We start from the raw sequence: 21,392 nt of genomic DNA on the forward strand, positions 1-21,392 counted from the left end.
TAGTGTCTATCTTTGTGATTTAGGTGTGTTTCTTGTATGCAACAGATTGTTGGGTCTTGTTTTCGCATCTATTCTGTTAGTCTGTGTCTTTTTATTGGAGAATTGAGTCCATTAATGTTGAGGGAGATTAATGACCAGTGGCTGGTAGATCCTTTGAATTTTGATGTTGGTTGTGGTCATAAATTCATGTGCTTGGTTGCTTTTTGTTTTGCTCTAGTGGGGTTATTTATTTCCTGTGTTTTCTTGAAAGTAATTAGTCTTCTTGGGTTGTATTTTTTCTTCTATTATCTTCTGTAATGCTGGATTTGTGTGTAGGTATTGTTGAAATTTGTTTTTGTCGTTGAATATCTTGGTTTTTGTTTTTGTTTTTGTTTTTGTTTTTTGTCTATGAGGACTGAGTTTTGCTGGGTACAATAGCCTAGGCTGACATATGTGTTCTTAGTGTCTGCATGATATCCGCCCAGGCCCTTCTGGCTTTCATAGTCTCTGTTGGGAAGTCAGGTGTGATTCTGATGGGTTTGTCATTATATGTTACTTGGCCTTTTTCCCTTGCAGCTTTTAGTATTTTCTCTTTGTTCTTTATACTTACTCTTTTCATTATTTTGTGACGGGAGGATTTTCTTTTCTGGTCTAATTTATTAGGGTTTTGTGGCCTCTTGTATTTTTATAGGCCTGTCCTTTAAGTTGGGGAAATTTTCTTCTATGATTTTGTTGAAAATATTTTCTGGGCCTTGGAGGAGGGAATCTTCTTTTTTCTCTATTCTTCTTAGTCCTAGGTTTTGTCTTTTTTTGTTGTTGTGCATTTCTTGGATGGTTTGTATCAGGAATATTTTGGATTTATTATTTTCTTTGACAGATACATCTATTTCTTCCATTGTATCTTCCACACCCGAGATTCTTTCTTCCATCTTTTGTAGTCTGTTGGTTATGTTTACCACTGTAGTTCCTGTTTTCTTTCCTGTGTTCTCCCTCTTCATGATTTCCTCTTTTTGTGTTTTCTTTAATTTTTCCAATTCTATCTTCAGATCTTGAACCGTTTTGTTTACTTCCTTCACCTGTCTGACTGTATTTTCCTGTTTTTCCTTCAATTCCTTCACCTGTTTCTTTGAACATTCCTCTGTTTCTTTTATTTTTTTCAGTGATTGAATCATTTTCTCTCTGAAAGCCACAAATTGTTTGGCTGCATCTTCCTGTATTTCTTTACCGATGGCCATATTCTGTTTTATTATATCCTCCCCTAATTCTTTACGCATTTTATTTGCTTCCTCCATTAACCTCTTCATAAGCATAGATCTAAGGTCATCTTCTTGAATTTCACTTATGTTAGGGTATTCAGGGATACTTGCCCCTGGATAACTGGGTTCTGGGGATGCCATATTGCTTTGCCTTTTGTTGGTTGTGCTTTTTTTCGCTGGCCTCTACCCATCTGTCTGTCTCAGGTGTTGTCTGTAAATGTCTAGTGCCTGCTGGGTCCTGGGGTGGGGAGAATCCACTTGGCGGAGTTCTAAAGGAGTTCTCCTCAGCTTTTTGGCTATGGTCAACTGAATGGTGGTGCTTCTAATGAATTGTCACAGTTTACTTCAGGTGTACCGACCTGTGTGGTAACTGTTGTGTTCAGGAAGGCTCTCCTTTCATCAGGAGAGGTCCTGGTGATTATTCTGAATTTAGTGAGCTGCAGCTGTGCTCTTAAGGTGTAATTGTTGGGTGCAGCCCTCTTGAAGAACCAGGGATTCCCACAGTTTTGTCAATTTAGCTAGGGATAACTGGTTGAACCTTGGAGCAGTATCTGAGGACTGCTGTAATGGTGCTCTGGCTTTTGTAGGTCTGAGGATGCAGTTGTTTGCCCCAGTGCCCTAGAGATACTCAACAATGGCAGGTGAGCATGACACTCATGCCTGCAGTAGAAGTCTAGAGCCTAGTTTGAATCCAGAAAGTCTTCTGGAGCTGGGTGTCCTGAGCATTGGACCTGATGATCCCCCACTGTGGTGTTTCCTCCTGACAGGGACACCCAGCTCTGCTTTGGGGACCACTGTTCTGTCTGGGATGGCGAGTAGAGCCCACAGGCACAGATGCACATGGCTCTGCCTTTCTGGTGATTGGGCACCTGGGCATCTGCCGAAACTGGGTCATTTTTCCCAAGACCTTTTCGGGGTGGTGGTATCAGCTGAGTGCTCTGAGATCAGACCTGCTATTCCCCTCCCTGTGTGTTTGCACCCAACAGAGAAACTCAGTTTTCTGGTGCCCTGGGGCTCACAGTTCTATCTGGGGCAGCAAGTCAGGTGTGCAGGCAGGACTCTGTGCTGGCACCTGTGTTCACTGGCTTGGCTCTGGGCTGGCTATTGGGTGCCCGCGGAACCCAGGGTCTTTTCCAGGGATTGTCTGGGTGACCTAAGGTGGGTCCCAATCGTTTCCTGCACCGTGGGGTTATCTCTCGATTGGAAATCCCAGTCTCTGATGTTGTGGGGCCCACAATTCAGTCTGAGACAGTGATCAGAACATGCTGGCGTGTGGCTCTGGGCTGGCGACCAAGTGCCTGGTGGAACCAGGATCTCTTCCGCAGTTTAGCTGGGTGAGTTGAAGCTGATTGAACCCCCCACCGTGGGGTATCCTCTTACCTGGGAAACACAATCGCTTGTGTTTTAGGGCTTCGAATTATGACTGCTGGTCACTGTGCCGATTCTGTAGCAGGTGATTTTAATCACTATGTCATCTCTTTGTTTAGTAGGAAATTTTGAGAATATCACTACACTTTTTGCTAATACTATGTCATCAATCATTTTAGGCAAGAAGTCCCATCTGATGAAAATGTAGATAAAATTTTGCAAGTCGCTGCAACTAAAGCCCCAGAGAGCAAGCTGCAAGGTACATCGTTGTATGACTCAGAAATCTGGACCACTGAAGGCCAAGGGGGACGGCAGGTCGTTATCCATTTTGTGAAAAATGATGGTATCCTTCCTCTTTCAAGTGAATGTCTAATTTTGATAGAAGGTATGACATGTGTTATTGTTTTTTTTTCCTTCTTTTTATTTTATTAATTACACTTTATTTACTTTGTATCCCCCCATAAACCCTTCCCTCCTCCCCTCCAGTCCCACCCTCCCTCCCTCTTCTTCACACATGCCCCTCCCCAAGTCCACTGATAGTGGAGGTCCTCCTCTCCTTCCTTCTGATCTTAGTCTATCAGATTACATTAGGAGTGGCTACATTGTCATCTTCTGTGGTCTAGTAAGGATGCTCCCCCCTCATGGGGAGGTGATCAAAGAACAGGCCAAACAGATTATGTCAGAGGCAGACCCTCTTCCCATTACTATGTAACCCACTTGGACACTAAACTGCCATGGCCTACGTCTGTGCAGGTGTTCTAGGGTATCTCCATGCATTGTACTTGGTTGGAGTATGAGTCTCTGGGAAGTTCCCTGTGTTCAAATTTTCTGGTTCTGTTGCTCTCCTTGTGGGGTTCCTGTCCTCTCTAGATCTTAACTATTTCCCGCTTCTTACATAAGATTCCATGCACTCTACCCAACAGTTGGCCATAAGTCTCAGCGTCTGCTTTGATAGTCTGCAGGGCAGAGCCTTTCAGAGGCCCTCGGTGGCAGGTTTCTAGGTTGTTTCCTGTTTTCTTCTTCTTCTGATGTCCATCCTTTTTGTCTTTCAGGATGGGGATTGAGCGTTTTAGTCAGGTCCTCTCTCTTGATTAGTTTCTTTAGATGTACAGATTTTAGTAGGATTATCCCATGTTATATGTCTATATGAGTGAGTATATACCATGTGTGTCTTTCAGCGTCTGGGACAGCTCATTCATGTTATTGGGTTTTTAAATATTGTTTTGAACATTTTTTTTTCTTTTTGATGTTTTAACTACATCTTACGTGTATCTTGTTTCTGTGAAGTAAAAATACTGTTGATATGAATTTCTCAAAACAGTATATTAAGATTCAAATATATTTGAGCATACACATCTACTGGAATTGGACTTTCGAATTAGCAGTAAGCTCACATTTATTAACCTTGTTGGATTTCTGACTGTAATCTAATCAGCTCAGTGTGGATCTATTAATATTAAGTTGGCTGTTTGCTTAAGTGATGCTGGCAGTGGTTTGGCCTCTGGGTATCACTGGGTCACAGTACTGGGATGAAAATCCTCAACTAGAGATACCTAAGCCAGAGAAAGGAGCCTTAAAATGTAAGATCTGGAGAGGACAGGAACTCCACAAGGAGAGCAACAGAACCAGAAAATTTGAGCACAGGGGTCTTTCCAGAGTCTCATACTCCAACCAAATACCACACATGGAGATAACCTAGATCCCCTGCACAGATGTAGCCCATGGCAGTTCAATGTCCAAGTAGCTTCCATAGTAATGGGAAGAGGGACTGCCTCTGACATGAACTGATTGACCTGCTCTTTGATCACCTACCCCTTAGGGGGGAGCAGCCTTACCCAGGCCACAGAGGATGACAATCAGCCATTCCTGATGAGGTTTGATAGACTAAGATCAAAAGGAAGGAGAGGGGGACCACCCCTATCAGTGGACTTGGGAAAGGGCAGGCATGAAGAAGGGGGAGGGAAGGTGGGATTGGGAGGGGAAGAGGGAGGGGTATATGGGGGATACAAAGTGAATAAAGTGTAATTAATAAAAGTTAGAAAACAACAACAAAAAAAAAAAAAACTCCACAATCCCCTGGTGGGACTGCTTTGACAGGCCACAGGGCTAGAGGACACCTTTAGGCCTGATGCAACTTGTTGAGCTGGGGTGGATAGGAAAGGGAGCTCCCCTTTCCCTTGGAAAAGGAGTGAGGGAGGAGAAAAGGAGGGAAAGAAGGGGGGGCTACAAGGATGTAAAGTGAATAAAATAAATAAATGAGGAAAAAAGGGTGGGGAAGCCATGTTAAGTTCACAACTCTTAAGAGATTGGAATTGTGTTATTTATTTCCCGTGCTAATTACATCTAATTCTTATGTAAATCTTCATATTGTTTTGTCATGAAGTATTTAAATATTTTTCTAAATTTGTAATTCCTTTTTCTGTGTATTTCTCTGTGCCATGTCACACATGTTAGGTGCATCCTGCTTCTTGTGCTGATTCTCTGTGTACTGTTGAATAATTTCTTTATTTTTTTTAACAGGAGGTCGGCTTTGTGAAATCTCTAAACTGTCGAGCATGTTTCACAGTGTAATCCCTGTGAGGTCAGGCCCCGAAGACCTGGAGCTCCTAGATCTTGCAGCACCATTCCTCATCCGAGGAAAGGTGTGTCACTATGGGTGTGTGTTCCTTCGGGGATCTGGGAATTACAATTTTGTCACTATTGCTTATTCTCCAGCTACTCTATGCCCAATTGATTCTTAATTGTGGCAGTTCCTACTTCAGGACAGGTATATGTATATGATTATGGGATATGCTATATGAAGCTATAATGATTGTACAGATTGGTACAGGTTCAGCTAACTGTTGTTTGAGTTTGGAGAATTTTGAGTTTTGAGCTTTTCTAGTCATGCTGTGTGGTACAATACTCATGCTAGGGAGTGACAGTAAACTCTAGCTCTCTGGATGACTGGATTATCGGTATTCAGCTAGGGTGAGTGCTATTTTCACTAAGCTAGATGTATTGATGCAACCCTGTTGTAAGTTGTAGAGCATCTCTACTGAATTTTTCTTGTATATTTCTAAGATTCTAAATACTCTGTGTGCCACATGTAACTCTTACAGCATTTTGTTTCTCAGTCATAAGCTAAACTTGTTTCCTCCACAAGAATTTAGGTGCTAGCTAAGAGGACATTTCAGAGTTACAAAGAATCAATTCCATGACTACTGAGCCAGCAACTTGAACAGTTTCTGCCACTGAAAACTGACAAAGAGTATGTAGTCTGTGGAATCTAACTAAGAAGGGCGAAGTAAAGCAAACTGTAGTTCTGATAGAACATTTGCCTTGAAAGGCTCCTCTGTGAGAAGCCTCTCACTACACCCTCGTTGGCATCTGGTTTTCTTTCTCACTCTCCCTTTCCTTCTAAGTATGTAATATTTGTTACTCATTGTTGTAATGAACCCCAGTTTTGACTTTCAGTAAAGAACTATTTCCTGTCTGCCTTCTACAGATGGTAGGAGTTGTGGGAAGGCATCAAATGGCAGGGAATATTTTTTGTCTCATTATCTCTTTATTATTGCTGTTAATGAAGTAACACCTATATATTTGATGATTAAATGACAAACTTGAATTAGTTACCCCTATTTTTTTCCAATTCATAAATCTGAGGGACTCTTGAGTTCCATGTTTTAATTGATTATTTTTTCTTACTACATCTCATGGACATTTGATTATGGCTAATAAAATTAAATTATTCATATGGCTAATAAAATTAAATTACTCATATAATAAATTACTCATTACTGCATATATGTTATGTAGTGTTATGTCAGGAAGACAGGTTGTAGTAAATAATGTCCAGTAATAATAATTGTTTCAGATGTTCTTGTATTGCAGACCGTAACTGACTTGCAGGCATCATACACAATACCTCTGAATGTGTGCTCACACAAAACATTAATTTAACTGAAATCTTGACCTCACTGTTCATTCAGAATAACTTTTTCTTATTGACTATGTTTTTTCTTTATTAATTACACTTTACTCACTTTGTATCCCCCCTGTGACTATGTTTTTATTTGATTATGACCATTAAGTACTGCTCATAGAACCATAAATTCAAAGAATTCCTCCAACATCTCTCCTTTGTCTTTTTGTTTTAACAGATAAGAAATTTAGCACCTGAATAAATTAATGATTTGGACCTAGAGTCAAGTTCATGTTTCTCAACTTTGCGTTAGTAATTCTGAAGCTCATTCTTTTAGTCTCTGTTCTTTAAATATAAAAGAAAGCATTTAATTGGGGCCTGGCTATAGTTTCAGAGCGTTAGTCCATGATCAGAATGGCAGGGATCATGGTACCACATAGGCAGACATGGCACTTGAAAGTTCACATCTTGATCCACAAGTAGGAGGCAGATGAAGTTAACTGGGACTTTTGAAACCTTAAAGCCCATCCCCAGTGACACACCTTCACCAGCAAGGCCATACCACCTAATACTTCCCAAACAGTTTTACCAACTGGAGAACAAACATTCAATTATGAGCCTCTGAGGACCATTCTTTTTGAAACCACTGTGCTCATAGTATCTTTTATTGTTTTTGTGTAGTAAATTAATCATAATTTTCTTGAAACAAGCACATTACAGTGTAGATAGTAAAGTGCTTTTCTATATAATAGTTGACTTTCTAAAACTATTCCTACTTGAACAAGATGCAATGAATAAATGAATTTGGTTATATTTAAATACTTGCCATTTTTTCTTATTTCTTTCAGATGTAAACAGTGCTCAAAGTTGAAACCCATACAAAACCTAAGTACCATTCCTAATAAAAGACTATGGATTCCTTCCTCTGTGGCAGAAGGTGAGCTACATTTTTGTATTCTAAAATTTTAATTCTGTCTTCTCACTGACTCATATTTTAATATTTGTAGATACTTAGGGCAAAACTGGTTTAACTTAACTGAGTTAACAATTGTTATAAAATATAAGAGCTGAGTATGGTGCCCCACACCTGTAATCATAGCATTCTGGGAGGTAAAGGCAGAGAGATTTCTGTGATTTTGAGACTAATCTGGTCTATAAAGTAAGTCTAGCATAGCCAAAGCAACACAGAAAAACCCTGTCTCGGCAGTAACAAAAAAAAAAAAAAAAAAAAAAAAGAAGAAGAAGAAGACTATTTAAAATACTTGCTATCCTTTCCAAGCATTATAATCCTAATCATGTTTCAGTACCTGAACAATTGTTTTCCATTTAATGATTGATCACAAATACCAATCCTGAGAAAATCTTTATGATTCATACTTTGAGTTGTAACAGGTGTTGAGATGGCTGTTACTGTCCTCTGTGTCTTTAGCGAACACAAAGGAGACTCTATTGATGACATGACTGTTTACCCAGCCCTTGATTTTATTTTTCATGAGCAGAGTACAATGTAAGGTGTGTACTAAAAGCTTTTCCTTTTAACTTTCAAAAGGCAAAAGACTTCTATGATCTGAAGAAAAACCAGAATATTCTTCTTAACTTTTAGATAGGCCTTAATAGTGAAGCCAGGTCTCCCTACTAGTATGTACGATGTCCTGTCTAATAGAATTATATGTTACATTTGTATATCTATTTCCTTTTCTGTAAGAACAATGCTCTTTTTAGGTCTCACGATATCTTTTGTGCCTATATTGAGTCTATATTTTCAAGCCAAGTACTTGTCCCTCTTTTGTTACTTTCCTGTGTTCCTGACTTCTTTGTCTCCTCAATAAATGTCCACTTTGCCAATGTTTTTCTCAGAGTTTATGCTTCATAGCCATTGACAGCTGTAGGTTTAGTTTTGGCAACTCAAATTATTAATTTCATGAAAATAAGAATTTCAATGAAACTGTATACCCAGCTTCTCTTCTCTAGGCTGAAATTTAGCTTTCTAAACATGTAAACACGTGTGCTTTCTCTTTGTCATACATCTGTCTTGTACTTTGGGCCAGTGAGATCTCATGTCACTTTGTATGTGCTGCTCCTGTTGAGCTGGGCAATGCTGTTTCTTATCCTCCATAATTTTGAATTTTCTCCTTCTTAGGATTGCTTAAGTATAACTCTTGAGACCTTCTGGAATTCCATTTCCGTCTTAAGGCTTTTGCACACTAAAATTGTGTCTATACCCCAACTTACTCTTCTGACTTGCCTCCTTATTTAATTTTTCTATTGGAATATGGGCTGCATGCATAGAAGGTAATAGAATAGTCCATACATCTATACAGTTACTTCAACTCCTAAAAAATTGTGTTTGTCTTAACTGAAAATTCTCATGGTCTGTATCTCCAGTGTATTCATATTCCTCATCCAGCAAATTCTGGGACCCCAGATTCTGGCAGGTTGTTCTTTCAAGCAGAAAGAATCTGGTTAAAAATTAAAAAAAAATAATATTAAGAAGAATAAAGGATACTATACTCAGAAAAGGAGATAAACTTTTAACATTGTAAACTGTGTGTTGGTTTCTATAATAGTCTATGTTTTTTAATTTTATTTTTTCATATAATTAACATGCAATGAGTTATATTTTATTAATCACTTGCTATTATTGTATCAAGTACTAGAATACAATTCTCTGAATCATGAGACTATTCTTGCCTAAATACAGTGGAATGTTCCAAAGTGATTCTGTTGTGTGGGTTTCATAAATTGATCCTGGAGAAGAAAGTGTTCTTTTTGTTGCAAATACTCGTCAGTGAACATTATCTGCCGCCATTCACTAGAATAAAGCACTTTCAACTTTACCTTATGGAAAGTCTAGCAGCCTGGAATAATGTGCTTTTTCCCCTTACTAGTTTTGGGCATTGTACCTCTGCAGTATGTGTTTGTTATGACTTTCACATTTGATGATGGAACAGGAGTCTTGGAAGCTTACCTCAAGGATTCTGTAAGTAACAGACTTGGTAAAGATATTTAAACTAAAATATATATTTAAAATCTTTAAAATTCATCCTACTAAATTTTACTTCAGTGTAACTTATGGAGGAGACCTTTTAACCCGAAATCCTCAGTTTCTCTTTGTTTTGTTCTTAAAAGGATTTAAAATAACTTGGAATATATAACTGAATTACAGCCCTATGGATCTAAAACTGTATTTCTATAGCTTTTGGTTTTCTATTGTAAATCACATTTTACAAATACAGAGTTGAGGAATCAAAATCTGAAGAGCCATTCTACCTGTCATTCAGAACTTCTACTACTTGGTCAAAGAGCAGATCCAGAGCCACACCGTCATTATCTCACTATACTTTGAAAGCCTCTATAGCTTCATCTAAAAGGAAATGAGGTCATTCGATAAATAGATATGTATTACTGTATATAGTGTGGAGAAGCCCTGAAGACGCATGTCATTTCTGATTCTAGTAGTTGTAAGTTGTGAAGTCCTTGAAGCTGCTCATTCTAAACATTGCCTTTCTGTGCTTTCATATTCATAAGCTAAACCTCTCCCCGTGAAGCCAACACTGTTAGTTTTCCTACACTGTGTATAATAGTATACATGGACTACTGGGAGCTAGGGAAGCTTGACTTTGGCCAGTGGTCCTCAACCTGCCTAATGTCTCTGTTATGGTTGTGGTGACCACAAGCATAAAATTTTTGTTGCTTCTTCATAAGTGTAAATTTGCCACCCTTATGACTTGTAAATATCTGATATGCAGCCTACATGAAATGGTCATTTTACTCTCAAAGTGGTCGTGGCTCACAGGTTGAGAACCAGTGACCTAGGTCGTGATGCAATTATATCACGTAAGTTGTCATAACTTTCTGTACATGTGGCTGATTGCTGTCCTCTTGAGGTCAAGCTAATGCTACATACTCCAAGCTCTCCAAACTCAGATGACATTGTTAGGCTTTCCAAAGTGACCCATAGCTCCAGTAAACAGTCAAGTCACTGGCTATCACAAGGCTAGGCATACTGAATTTTGCTAAGATAAAGATCAGCCTGTAGGCTTAGATTTTTTAAAAACCTACTTTATTTAGAGTTCGTAAATGCTTCTACCTCCTTTTTAACCCACTGAAGAAAGAAGGTGATTAGGAAAAGGGGATTGTAGACTTTTTTAGACATAGTTTCTTGGGGCAATTCCACTCTTCCTCATCTGGATACCAGCAGTCCAGTCAAGCAGTGGAACACCAAACAGCAACACAAAGTAACTGCAGCAACAAGATTCAGCAGAAACAGCAAGACTCTACTGAGTCAGAATGAGTCAGCAAAAGCAGCAAGACTCAGTTGGAGTGCCATGAGTTCTCTGGAGCATTTCTCTTTGCAAAGTGAAATCTTGCAATGGACCATTGCAAAACCTAACTATCCGGAAGTCCAAAATCATTGTCTCCCTGTCCCTGGGCTTCTATTTATATCTTCTCAGAGTCCACACAAGGTTGTTTCTCCAGTTGGCAAAAGCCAGGCTCCTTGCAAAACAAAGCCTCCAGCAAAACATGTCCTCTCACACGTCTGTTTCAGCTATCCAAGATAATGTGCCCTTTTATGAGTTTTTTTGTTTTTAGCTGAGGACGAACAAAAATATTTTCACATCCCACATGTGGGATGAAAAAAAAAAACACATTGAAGAAACCAAAACTTGCACTACCCCAGCCTTTTGTTAGGGTAAGAGTTTCTTCTTCTTTTTTTAATATGCATTGGAAAACAACCCAAGTTGAGCTTTAGTGATTTTTTTTCTTTCAATCTAGACAGTTTATCTAGTCCCTTATTAATGAATATTTACTGAGGAGCTGTTAGTGTCTAGTGTATGTATTGATAATAGAAAGCTAGCAGGCCAATAGAAATCTCTAAAACTGTAACATAGAAAGGGAGGAAATGAAATAAATTTTCTTTAATGTTATATCCTTTCATACTTAACACTAGATTTATTGTCCTGGGTATACAAGTGTCATCAACCTTGCTACATGATCTACTATGTGTGTATACAACTCAAAGTTGTTTTAGAATCAAAGCAGAGGATTGGGTTTTAGCTTATACCAGTTTTCCATTTTATGAATTCTGTAACTTTAATAAACTCATGTATAGTAGGTTTGTAAGACCTGGGGTCTCACAGCTCAGGAGTTCACTCGCGCCCTTCCCAGAAACTCCCCCAGACCAAGACTCGTTGTAAAAGCAAGAGGTTTATTAACCATTGTACAGTGGGGTCACCCCTGCCGGTCAGCAAAGAGTGGCACCAGGAGACAAAGGCCTTTAGGTTTTTAAAAGAAAAATTGCGGGAGATTTGAAGTTTTAGTTTTGGCAATTTAGGATTGGATGAGGAAGCTATAAAGTAAGATAATTGGTTAGTCTTAGGTGCTCAAGCTTGGCCAGTTCTGCCAAGTGTGGATGCAGCTGCAATTGAAGGTGGGGGTGGTTAGCTCATCCTTGAAGATTAGGGCTGTGGGCTCTCGGCTGGAGGTCAAAAGCTACTCAGAAGAAGTCTAGGTTTGTTGCTAAAAAACGCTATCTCAAGGACAAGGGTCTGGTCATTCTTTTGCTGAGTGAAGGTCAGTGCTTGCTTGCCCTTTTTTTATATCTGTCCTCACAGATAGGGTCACATTCCTTCACTCTCTGGAAAGGTACTAAGAGGCTTTAGCTTAACCTGGACCTAAAACTCAAAACTATAGGCTTTAGAGGACATATAGGTTACAAAGTTAGCCTAACCCTTTCAGGTTATTATAGCAAATTAGTTACTGAAATTCTGTGCTTAATGCTTTTCTGATGATAGTTCCTTTGTCATCATTTTTAGGAGAAATTTTTCCAGATCCCAGCATCAGAAATCCTCACTGATGATGACCTTCAGAGGAATCTGGAAAGGATCATGAACGTGATTTGTCCTTCAGGAATAAAAATTGGTAGGCCATATTTGAAAGGTGCTTCCTTTTCATGCTTGAAAAGGCACCCAGTGTATCTCTAATCCATAGACTGGATTGAAGGAAGCTTGAGTTCATGGGAATTACTAAGTGTGAAAATCTATCCATGTCTCGATGGGATAGCAGCAGAAGTACAATAAATGTAAAAAATGAAGTTTTAAAATATTTTGAAATACACTTAAAGCATAGCAGTTTTGGTCACATCACATTTGACTCTTGAGTTTGGACATAAAGCCTAGAAACATTATGCATTTTGAAAATTTTATGAAATTTAGCCATTTTGTGCACAAACACTGGCTTGTCCACTGGCTTCTGCACAGCTGAAATTTGTGCCCGTTGTAGTCACTGCCACCAAGTCTTTCTCTGACCACCACTTCTTTTCTGTTGGAACCTGCAGACCTAATTTATTTTAAGAAGTTTGATTCTTGTAGTAATTGTTCTCAGTGACAAATATCACAGCTGCTTGCTCCTCTGTTGCTGGTGGAACTCTTAGAGGTTGCTTCTCCATAGTAGGTCTTTGCATTGTACCATCAGTTCCCAAGAAATGGGAAAATGTGCTCATTTAGAGCAAAGTTTTAATTTTGTTTTCAGTTTTAATTTGTGTTGAGTATTGCTCTTACCACATATTTATTTTCAGAAATAAATGCCTGGTAACTTTTGAAATATACAGGTAAATTAATATTTATGTGTACCTTATATTATTAAATATGTATTATATATAGCATTGTATATATAAAATATAAATATTATATATATTTGAAAAAATATATATATATATTACAATATAGTTATAGCAGCCATGCACAGGAGCTTCTTTACCGTGGGTGAGCTTGAGTACCATACCAGATGGCCTAGTAGACCTACCAGGGCCTTCTGTTGATGTTAGAATTGAGCCTGCCCTGGTCTTCGACAAACATGATGGTCAGCATTATTACTGTCAGCTGGGCAGGTCACATGTAAGGCTCATGCTGATGTGATCACAAGTGCAGGTTCCACTTCCCTTTAGTCAATCAAGGAAAAGACAAGGAGGGCCATAGCAGGAAGCCCAAGAAGAGGATCAAAAAGTGGGTGAGATTATTGGCTGCCTCTGCTGTCAAGTATTTCTTGAGCTTTTAATCACTTTCATCTGAGGTTGGGAAAAATTATAACTAATCAGCATTACTGCTGATATGCTTGGTATAATGACTGAATTTGATGCCTTCCTGGTCTGTAGATGCATACCCGTGGCTGGAGTGTCTCCTCAAGTCCTACAATGTCAGGAGTGGAATGGAACATCGCATTTGTTACCAGATATCTGACACCATGGTTGTAGAAGACATCATCTAGCACAGTGTGTATGTGTGTGTGTGTGCTGGGGCCTTTACTGTCTTACAGAAGGTTTTGACTGACTCTCAGAAGGCATGCCTGTTGTTGAAGTTCCATTCCCATTTTCAGTATAGCCTTAAAGTTCTTGTATACAGAAAGACATTGTATTGTCATTTATACCTTCTACATTGTAAATATGTTTAAATGCCTTGTTGCTCAGCTTGCCCAGGGTGACAAGTAGAGTTACAAAATAAGGCCACATTTTGTGTGGAGGAACTGATTTCATTTCTTCTTCAGTTCTTTGAGGCTATTTGTGTTACTATTATAACCTGTAGCTTCATTTTCTGCAGATAAGAGACACTAGTTTCTGTGCCGTCCACCACTATCCCTGGTTGGGTTTATTTTCCTGTCTTGAGTTTTATACCAACAGTGGATGTTAATATTGGTGTAAATAAGAACACATTCAGTTCTTGAGTCTCTTGGCTGACATTGATTAAAAACAGTGTGACTATGTTTTTGTTTTTGTTATTTTTATCCTATCTCGTTTTACTTCACAATTTTACAGAGGAATTGCTTAGCCTGTCCTGGGGAAAGAAACCTTCCTATTCATTCACACAATGGGTAACTGACTTCTTGAACAAATGTTTGTCTGGGTGAGTCACAAAGTACTAAAAATATTTAAGGAGGTATGACAGAATTGTTTTGTTTGCCTCTTAGTTTGGCCATTTTAGGGTGATTTTATCACTTTGAACCAGACAGTTTATTTGATTTCTACTTCTCTGAATATATAGCAGTTATTCTATCTCACACCAGCTAATGGAGTGATAAGGTTATGCTTCAGCTGTATTATTTTTTTCAATAGCCTTATTTAAACATATTCCTATATTGGTAGTATTGAATGTCAGCTTAATAAAATGGTATGCTTCTTAACAATGTTTAGCAGGTTTCAAGTTAGGTCAGTCACCTCTGTACAAACATATATACATATATGTATATATGCATTTGTTTATTTGCTAAAAACTGAGAGATAACAGATCTGTGCAGCCTAAATAAGTATGTAGTTAAATAAATTCACACATTTCTATGGTTTTCTTAGTGTAAGTGTTTGGTGGTAAAATAACATTATGAGCTTGGGTACTATAGATGAATGTTCAGTTTCCTCAAGTGACCATGAATTGAAGGCATGGCATCATTAGGGGTTGTGAAAACCTTAAGGTTTGGGGGTTAGTGAAAGCAGTTAGTTTCTGGGTACCCTGGAAAGGGTTTTGGGAGCCTTACTGCTTTTGTTTTATTCTTCTTTCTGCTGCCATGAGGCAAATTGGCCTCCTCTGCCCATAATATACTCTGCGGGCACAGGCCCCAAATAACAGGGGCACATGACCCCGAACTGGAAATTCTGAGACCATGAGCCAAAATTCAATGTTTCCTTTTTATAAATGTTTTATTGCAGTAACAGAAATCTACCTTGGCAAGAATGCTTACAGTCTAGATCTTTGGACAGCTCTCTGCATATGAGATGCTATATTCAAATCTTTACACATATTTAAAGGTCAGAACAACTAATTAATCTAATAAGAAATTTGAATTGTTTTGTAAAACTGACTTTAATGTATTCATGTGTTTCTATGTTCCAGATTCATGTGTTGAGTGCAGGCAATCTATATTGGTAGCCACCCCAGCCAGGACTACATTGTGTCTGTTTTGTTGCAGAATTTTTGGTATCTAGGAGACAGGTTTCTCTGTGTAATAACCCTGTATATCCTGAACTCTCTTTGTAGACCAGGCTGGTCTCGAACACACAGATCTGCCTGCCTCTGCCTCCTGAGTGCTAGGATTAAAAGCGTGGCCCACCACTCCTTGCTGACACAACACACTTACAGAGGACTCAAATTATTTAAGTTGGATCTAACCTGAGTCTCCCCTTGCATTCTAGCTTCTATGGCACCAGAAACTACTATGCGTACTGGCAAGGAAAGGAAGAAGTTACTAGTTCTACCCAAATGCAATATTCATGACTCCTGACAGTGATGCATATGGCAAGTTAAAGGTGAAGTGGTAGCATTCACATATGAGGGGTAACCAACACTTGTCTAATTGGATTGAGAGTTTACTCAACAGGAGGGAAATCGTGCCTGGTACTTGACTCCTAAACAGTTTCCATTCTGTTAGCCTGTGTCTTTTTATTTGGGAACTGAATCCATTTACGTTGAGAGATATTAATGAGAAATGCTTGTTAGTTCCTGTTGTTTTGATGATAGTGATGTTTGTTTGTGTGTGTATGAGTATGTGTGTGTGTGTGTATGCGCTTCCCTTTTGTTTTTCCTATTGAGGAATTATTTCTTGTGTTTTCTTTGATGTCGTTACCTTCCTTAGGTTGGAGATTTCATTCTAGTATTCTCTGTAGGGATGGATTTATGGCTCATAGAGACCTCACCTGTCTTTCCCAGATGGCCACCAAGGGTCTCCAGGGATGGGGCACTGGACCCAGAATTGTATTTTCCTGTATTATTTATGATTTATTCGTTTCCTCTTTAAAAGCCTTTATCATTTTTATAAGGTTGGATTTGGATTTAAGATCATCTTCTAGTACTTCAGCTCTGCTGGGATATTCCGGGTTTCCTGTCGAAGGATAGCTGGGCTCTCATGGTACCAGATTGCCTGGCTCTTGTTGAGTGTGCTCTTAACCTAGTCTTTAGCCATCTGACTGCCCTTGGTGTTGGCCAAATGTTCCTGGTGCACAACTCCTTAGGAAGTCAGCCAGAGCCTTAAGCCTGACAGTGGAGCTCAGGGAAGAGCTTCCTGCTCACCTGTGCTAGCTGTGCCTCAGGTGAACCTGAATATATTTTAGGATTTTGTAGGACTCTGCTCTGCAGGCTGTGCCTCAGGTGTATCAGACAGGTAGGGAATAGGCAGAGGGGTCTCTGTGCTGAATGTTGCTGACCCCCCACAGGCCTCTTTGGGACAAAGGGAAATGGGGCTTGGGGATGACATGCAGCCCCTCCTTCTAAATCTTAAGCATTGCCTAAAATTTGGCTGTGAGTCTGCATTTGCTTTGATCCCCTGTTACGTGGAGTAGCATCTATGGTGAGGCTCCCATCTTGTTTCCTCTCTTCTGCCACTTTCAGTCTCTATCCTTTTTGCATTTTGAATGAGAATTAAGTATTCTCCCTGGGGTCCTCTTGTTGTTTAGCTTCTTTGGGTTTATAGATTTTAGTATGTTTATTCTGAATTATATGGTTACTATCTGCTTGTAAGTAACTGTATACCATGAATACCTTCTGAGGGCACATGATCTTTGTCAGCTGCAAACTACCTCACACAGGGAACTGGAAATAAATAGGAGGCAAGAGAGAGAGAGAGAAGGATGCTTCTAGAGAGGAATGCTCCAGAGAATGCTTCAAAAATTCATTCTGCTCCTGCTGTTTGCTATTTGCTGTTTAGCTGGATTGCTGGAATCCTTATGATGAAGAGTGGAATCTTACCCAAGAAACTAATTCTGGAAAGGTCTGCATCCCTTGTCCTTCCTACTAACCTTTTTTCTTCTACCTAGGGTTAGGAGTCTGAAGGAAGGTAGAGTTATTTAGGAGTCTCAAATACAGTAGGTTTTAAAAAAAAAGCCTATAGGTGACACCCAGACATGGCTTAAGCATAATGGAAAACTTAGTCTCTAATGCTGTAGAGAAAATGGCAGATTTTGAAAGTATGATAGTACTGTTTCAGGATGTCAGGAAAATGGTGCCTCCTATCACTGGGTTCTCTCCTGCCTTGCTCCCAGACAGGATTTTTGTTTTTGCTTTATCATTTTTTTATATTTCATTTTGTAAAAGGTTGGGGAAAATGCTGAAAAAGAAATGCCGCTCAATTCTCATTTTAGAAAGGATTACAGAGTTAGAGATTACAGAGTTAGTACAATAAAATAGTCTGCAGGTAAAGGCTTAAGCACTTGTAAAGCAAATAGTGCTACTGTTAATGGAAGACCAAAAATGTTTCTATCTGATAACTGAGAGCCAGAGTTACTCCACTCTCACTGCCCCATCCTGATTCATGCACTTTTGTGGATAGGTCCCAGCAGCCCGTGAATGAGGCAAGAGACTGGGAAAAGCAGATCATACAGGGCAAAAGGGTTAAGAGGGAGCAAAGTGCACCAGTGGAGGTGTTACCTGGGAGTACACAGAAACCATCAGTTTTCCAGTAATTGTGCAGCACATGCCTGGTAGTAATGGTTGCCATGCTTATGATGAGATAACATGGTGTTCAATAGAAATGTGTTGTGAGTTATTAATACTTATTATTGATTTATCTTTTAGTTAAGCAACGGTTATTCCTAAACCAGCTGTATACTCAAATCACCACATAGAGACTAGTATTTAATTAACCTAAAGCACAATGCTGGGCAATAGTTATTCCATCCTAAACTTCCAAGCCCACATAATTTCCTACCATTCAAATTTCACCCATTGTACTTTTAGTCATATCTTAGGTCTGGTTCATCACTCCTCATGGTTCAAAGTCCTGTACTGCTGAGCTCAGCTCTCCTACTCCTCCCACTTACTTCCTTCTCCTTCCCTCTGGACCAGGATGTCCCACCCTCTTCTCTCCATTGCTCAGAATTGTGGCTGGTTGTTTTATTGACAATACAGAGAACACATGATGGCATGTTTACACAGACTTGTCACAGGTGATGCTTAGAATGCAATGGCCAGATTGAAACCAGATAGTGGGGTAGAGAAATCAGCATTTGAATGAACAAGGGTTAATTGTATACATTCCAAAAGAACATTATACCAACAGAAATGTCTGATTTGAAGTTATTTAAAGAGTCTGTTGTGTCCTACAGAATGTATTTCCCATTTATTAAACAAATACTAAGTAACTGGTCTATGCAAAATAGAATTATTCCCCAATATTAGAAGAGATTAGTGTAAGCTGTGCTAGAAGCTGGTCAGCAATTACAGTGGTTATCACAGTTGAGGGACAAAGCCAGGCTAAAGGACAAATAAATATAGGAAGGGGGATAAATGTTGTTGAAAATCAGTTGCTTAGTGATGACGTATAAGAACCTATTTGATCTGATGATGTGGTTAAAGAGCAATGCTTAGGATATGATTGAAGAGCCTGGGGAAAGATTGACTGAGATAATACAAGGATCCTAAAAAGCCCTCACAAACTTCTTACAGAGCTTGGCTTCAGCTGTAAATAAAGTCATATAAAACCCTGATGCCATTTAGGTGTTGATAGAAACCTTGTCACTTAAGAATGAAAATACTGAATGTCAGAGAGTAATAAGACCATTAAAAGCATGGTCAGCCCTAATAGGTGAATGGATAAGCTTATACTGGCTCTCAGAAGCATCATGTCAATATCATAGCACAAGTCATATCTAGAGGTTTCAGATACCAACATACCTGATACTTTAATTGTGATGAATGTGTTCATTTATAAAGAAATTGTAAGATTAAAAACGTCAAAGCTCAAGATAGTAGGTGCACTAACCCAAAAAAAATTAGTATTTGTAGAAGAATACAAGCAGTTTCTGGCTGTAATGGAATGCAAAGGCTTTCAGGGTTTTGTAACCCCTGTAGAAAGTGAAAACATTGAACTAGGAATTTCAGATCCAGGAGAGACATACAAGGTAACCTCTTGCCCTCTGGAAATGAATGGAAGGGCCTGTCAGCTCACTCCTTGCAGCAAAAGTTACTAGCCCCCTTACCTTTGGTCAGCCAAGAGGTAAAAAGCAAGCAGGAAAACCAAAACTAACTATTGCTGATCTTATGCATACTACTGAGGACAATGCAGCTTTGGATCTGACCACAGATAAACATATCTCACATAGTTAAATGTTACAAAATAACCACTGACGTTTATGGTCTTTCACCTTCAAAGACAGTAGGAATAGTTATGGTTAATAGTTAATGGTTAAATCCTCTCAAGGATTTATTGTGCATCCCAGGATTATAGACGAGGATTGCAAGGAATAAATTAAAGTCATGGCTTATTTAAAAAAGAAGATGCAACATAATACAAGGGATAGACTTGCTCAGCTGTTACTGTTTCCTTACAACAAAGACAAAGCCACTCCAGTAGAAAGAACAGTGGTATTTGGGAGTGCCGGAAAACATGTGTTCTGGCAAACAGTGGTTAATGATCAGAGACCCAAATTAATATTACAATGAATGATGTTTAAATAGAAGGTTTGGTAGATACAGGAGCTGATGTCAGTATCCTTTCCCACAAATCTTAGAATCCAGAATGGCCACATCAGAAGGTTTACAGACAGTTTATAGGAATTGGTAAATTATCACAAATAAGATAAAGTGTCCGATGGATTAAATGTATGGGACCAGAAGGGCAAACAGGAAAGCTGAGACACTATGTAGCTGACATACCCATAAATTTATGGGGAAGGGATCTTTTACAACACTGGGGTACTGAAAATAATATTCCAGCAATCCCAGAGACAGCCAATGGTGTAATCAGAGGTGAAATGTTGGATGCTCCTGGGGAAGGTATTAATATGTGTAACTAAGAACAAACATAAGCTGTGCCTAGTGACCAAATACAAGACATCACAGGCACTGAGTTTCCAAATTTATAAGAGGGGTCATTCGTGAAGTACCAACAGTCCTACCCTTAAAATAGATATCAAACAGTCCTATGTGGCAGGAGCAGTGTCCCATAACAAAAGAAAAAAAAATGCAGGCACTTAAACAACTGGTACAAGAGCTGCTGAGGCTCACCATACAGAAAAGTCTACCATCCTATGGAATTCCCCTGTGTTTGCTGTAAGAAATAAATAAGGAAAATGGGGGATGATGCTGGATTTCAGAGCAGTTAATATAGTAAATCATCTAATATGTCCTTTACAACAATATGTTCTTTACCTTCTTTTTTACCTACATTGTGGCCTATAATAATAATTGACTTAAATAGTTGCTTTTTCAGAATACCCTTGAATGAGCATGCTATGGAAAGGTTTGTTTTCTCATTGCATATTCTGAACAGCAGTCCAATAGAGAGATACCGTTGGAAGGTACTTCTAGGAATTGTTAAATAGTCCATTATGTCAATATTTTGTGCAACAACCTTTAGAAATAATTTGTAGCTAGTTTCCTCAGTCTATCATTTATCATTATTGATGATATTTTGTTGGCTGATTCTGATGCAGATATTTTAGAGAAAATGATTACAAAAAATGGAAAAAAATTTCTTCCATCTGGGGTTACATATTGCTCCAGAAAAAATAGAAACAGATTTAGTTAGATATTTGGGTAATAAAATAAATCAAGAAAAATTCAATCACGAAAAGCACAGACCTGTAGATACCAGTTGCAAACTCAATGATTTTCAAAAATCTATGTGAGATATTAACTGGATGATGCCTATAATCAATTAAATACTTATGAGTTAAGTAATTTATTCTACATATTAAAAGAAGATTCAGATTTAAACAGTTTAAGATGTCTAACAACTAAAGCAGAAAGAGTAAATTCCAGTAGAACAGACTGCAAAATGCTTATGTGAATGGAATTCATCATAAACATGATAGTTTTTTGGTCATTTTGCTTTCCATTCATTCTCATATTGGTCTCATCGTACAAAGGGAAGATAGTATTATGGCATGGATTTTATAGCACATGAGC

At 38.8% G+C, this 21,392-nt stretch overlaps 1 protein-coding gene across 4 annotated transcripts in view; it reads left to right on the forward strand.

Annotated features, from left to right (window-relative positions):
* The window catches only part of LOC110541879 (protection of telomeres protein 1-like), a 57,488-nt gene extending 43,225 nt beyond the window's left edge, over positions 1-14,263 (forward strand). For 3 of the 4 annotated variants that reach the window (XM_060370916.1, XM_060370918.1, XM_060370917.1), the window contains 6 exons: positions 2,783-2,988; positions 5,124-5,259; positions 7,356-7,444; positions 9,396-9,487; positions 12,324-12,429; positions 13,661-14,263. In XM_060370916.1, the coding sequence (XP_060226899.1) occupies positions 2,783-2,988; positions 5,124-5,259; positions 7,356-7,444; positions 9,396-9,487; positions 12,324-12,429; positions 13,661-13,773 (742 nt within the window). In that variant the 3' untranslated portion in view covers positions 13,774-14,263. The other variant, XM_060370919.1, reaches the window with a different exon arrangement.
* The last annotated feature ends 7,129 nt before the right edge of the window (positions 14,264-21,392 follow it).

This window comes from Meriones unguiculatus, chromosome 17 (assembly GCF_030254825.1).
Source record: "Meriones unguiculatus strain TT.TT164.6M chromosome 17, Bangor_MerUng_6.1, whole genome shotgun sequence".
NCBI classification, from domain to species: domain Eukaryota; kingdom Metazoa; phylum Chordata; class Mammalia; order Rodentia; family Muridae; genus Meriones; species Meriones unguiculatus.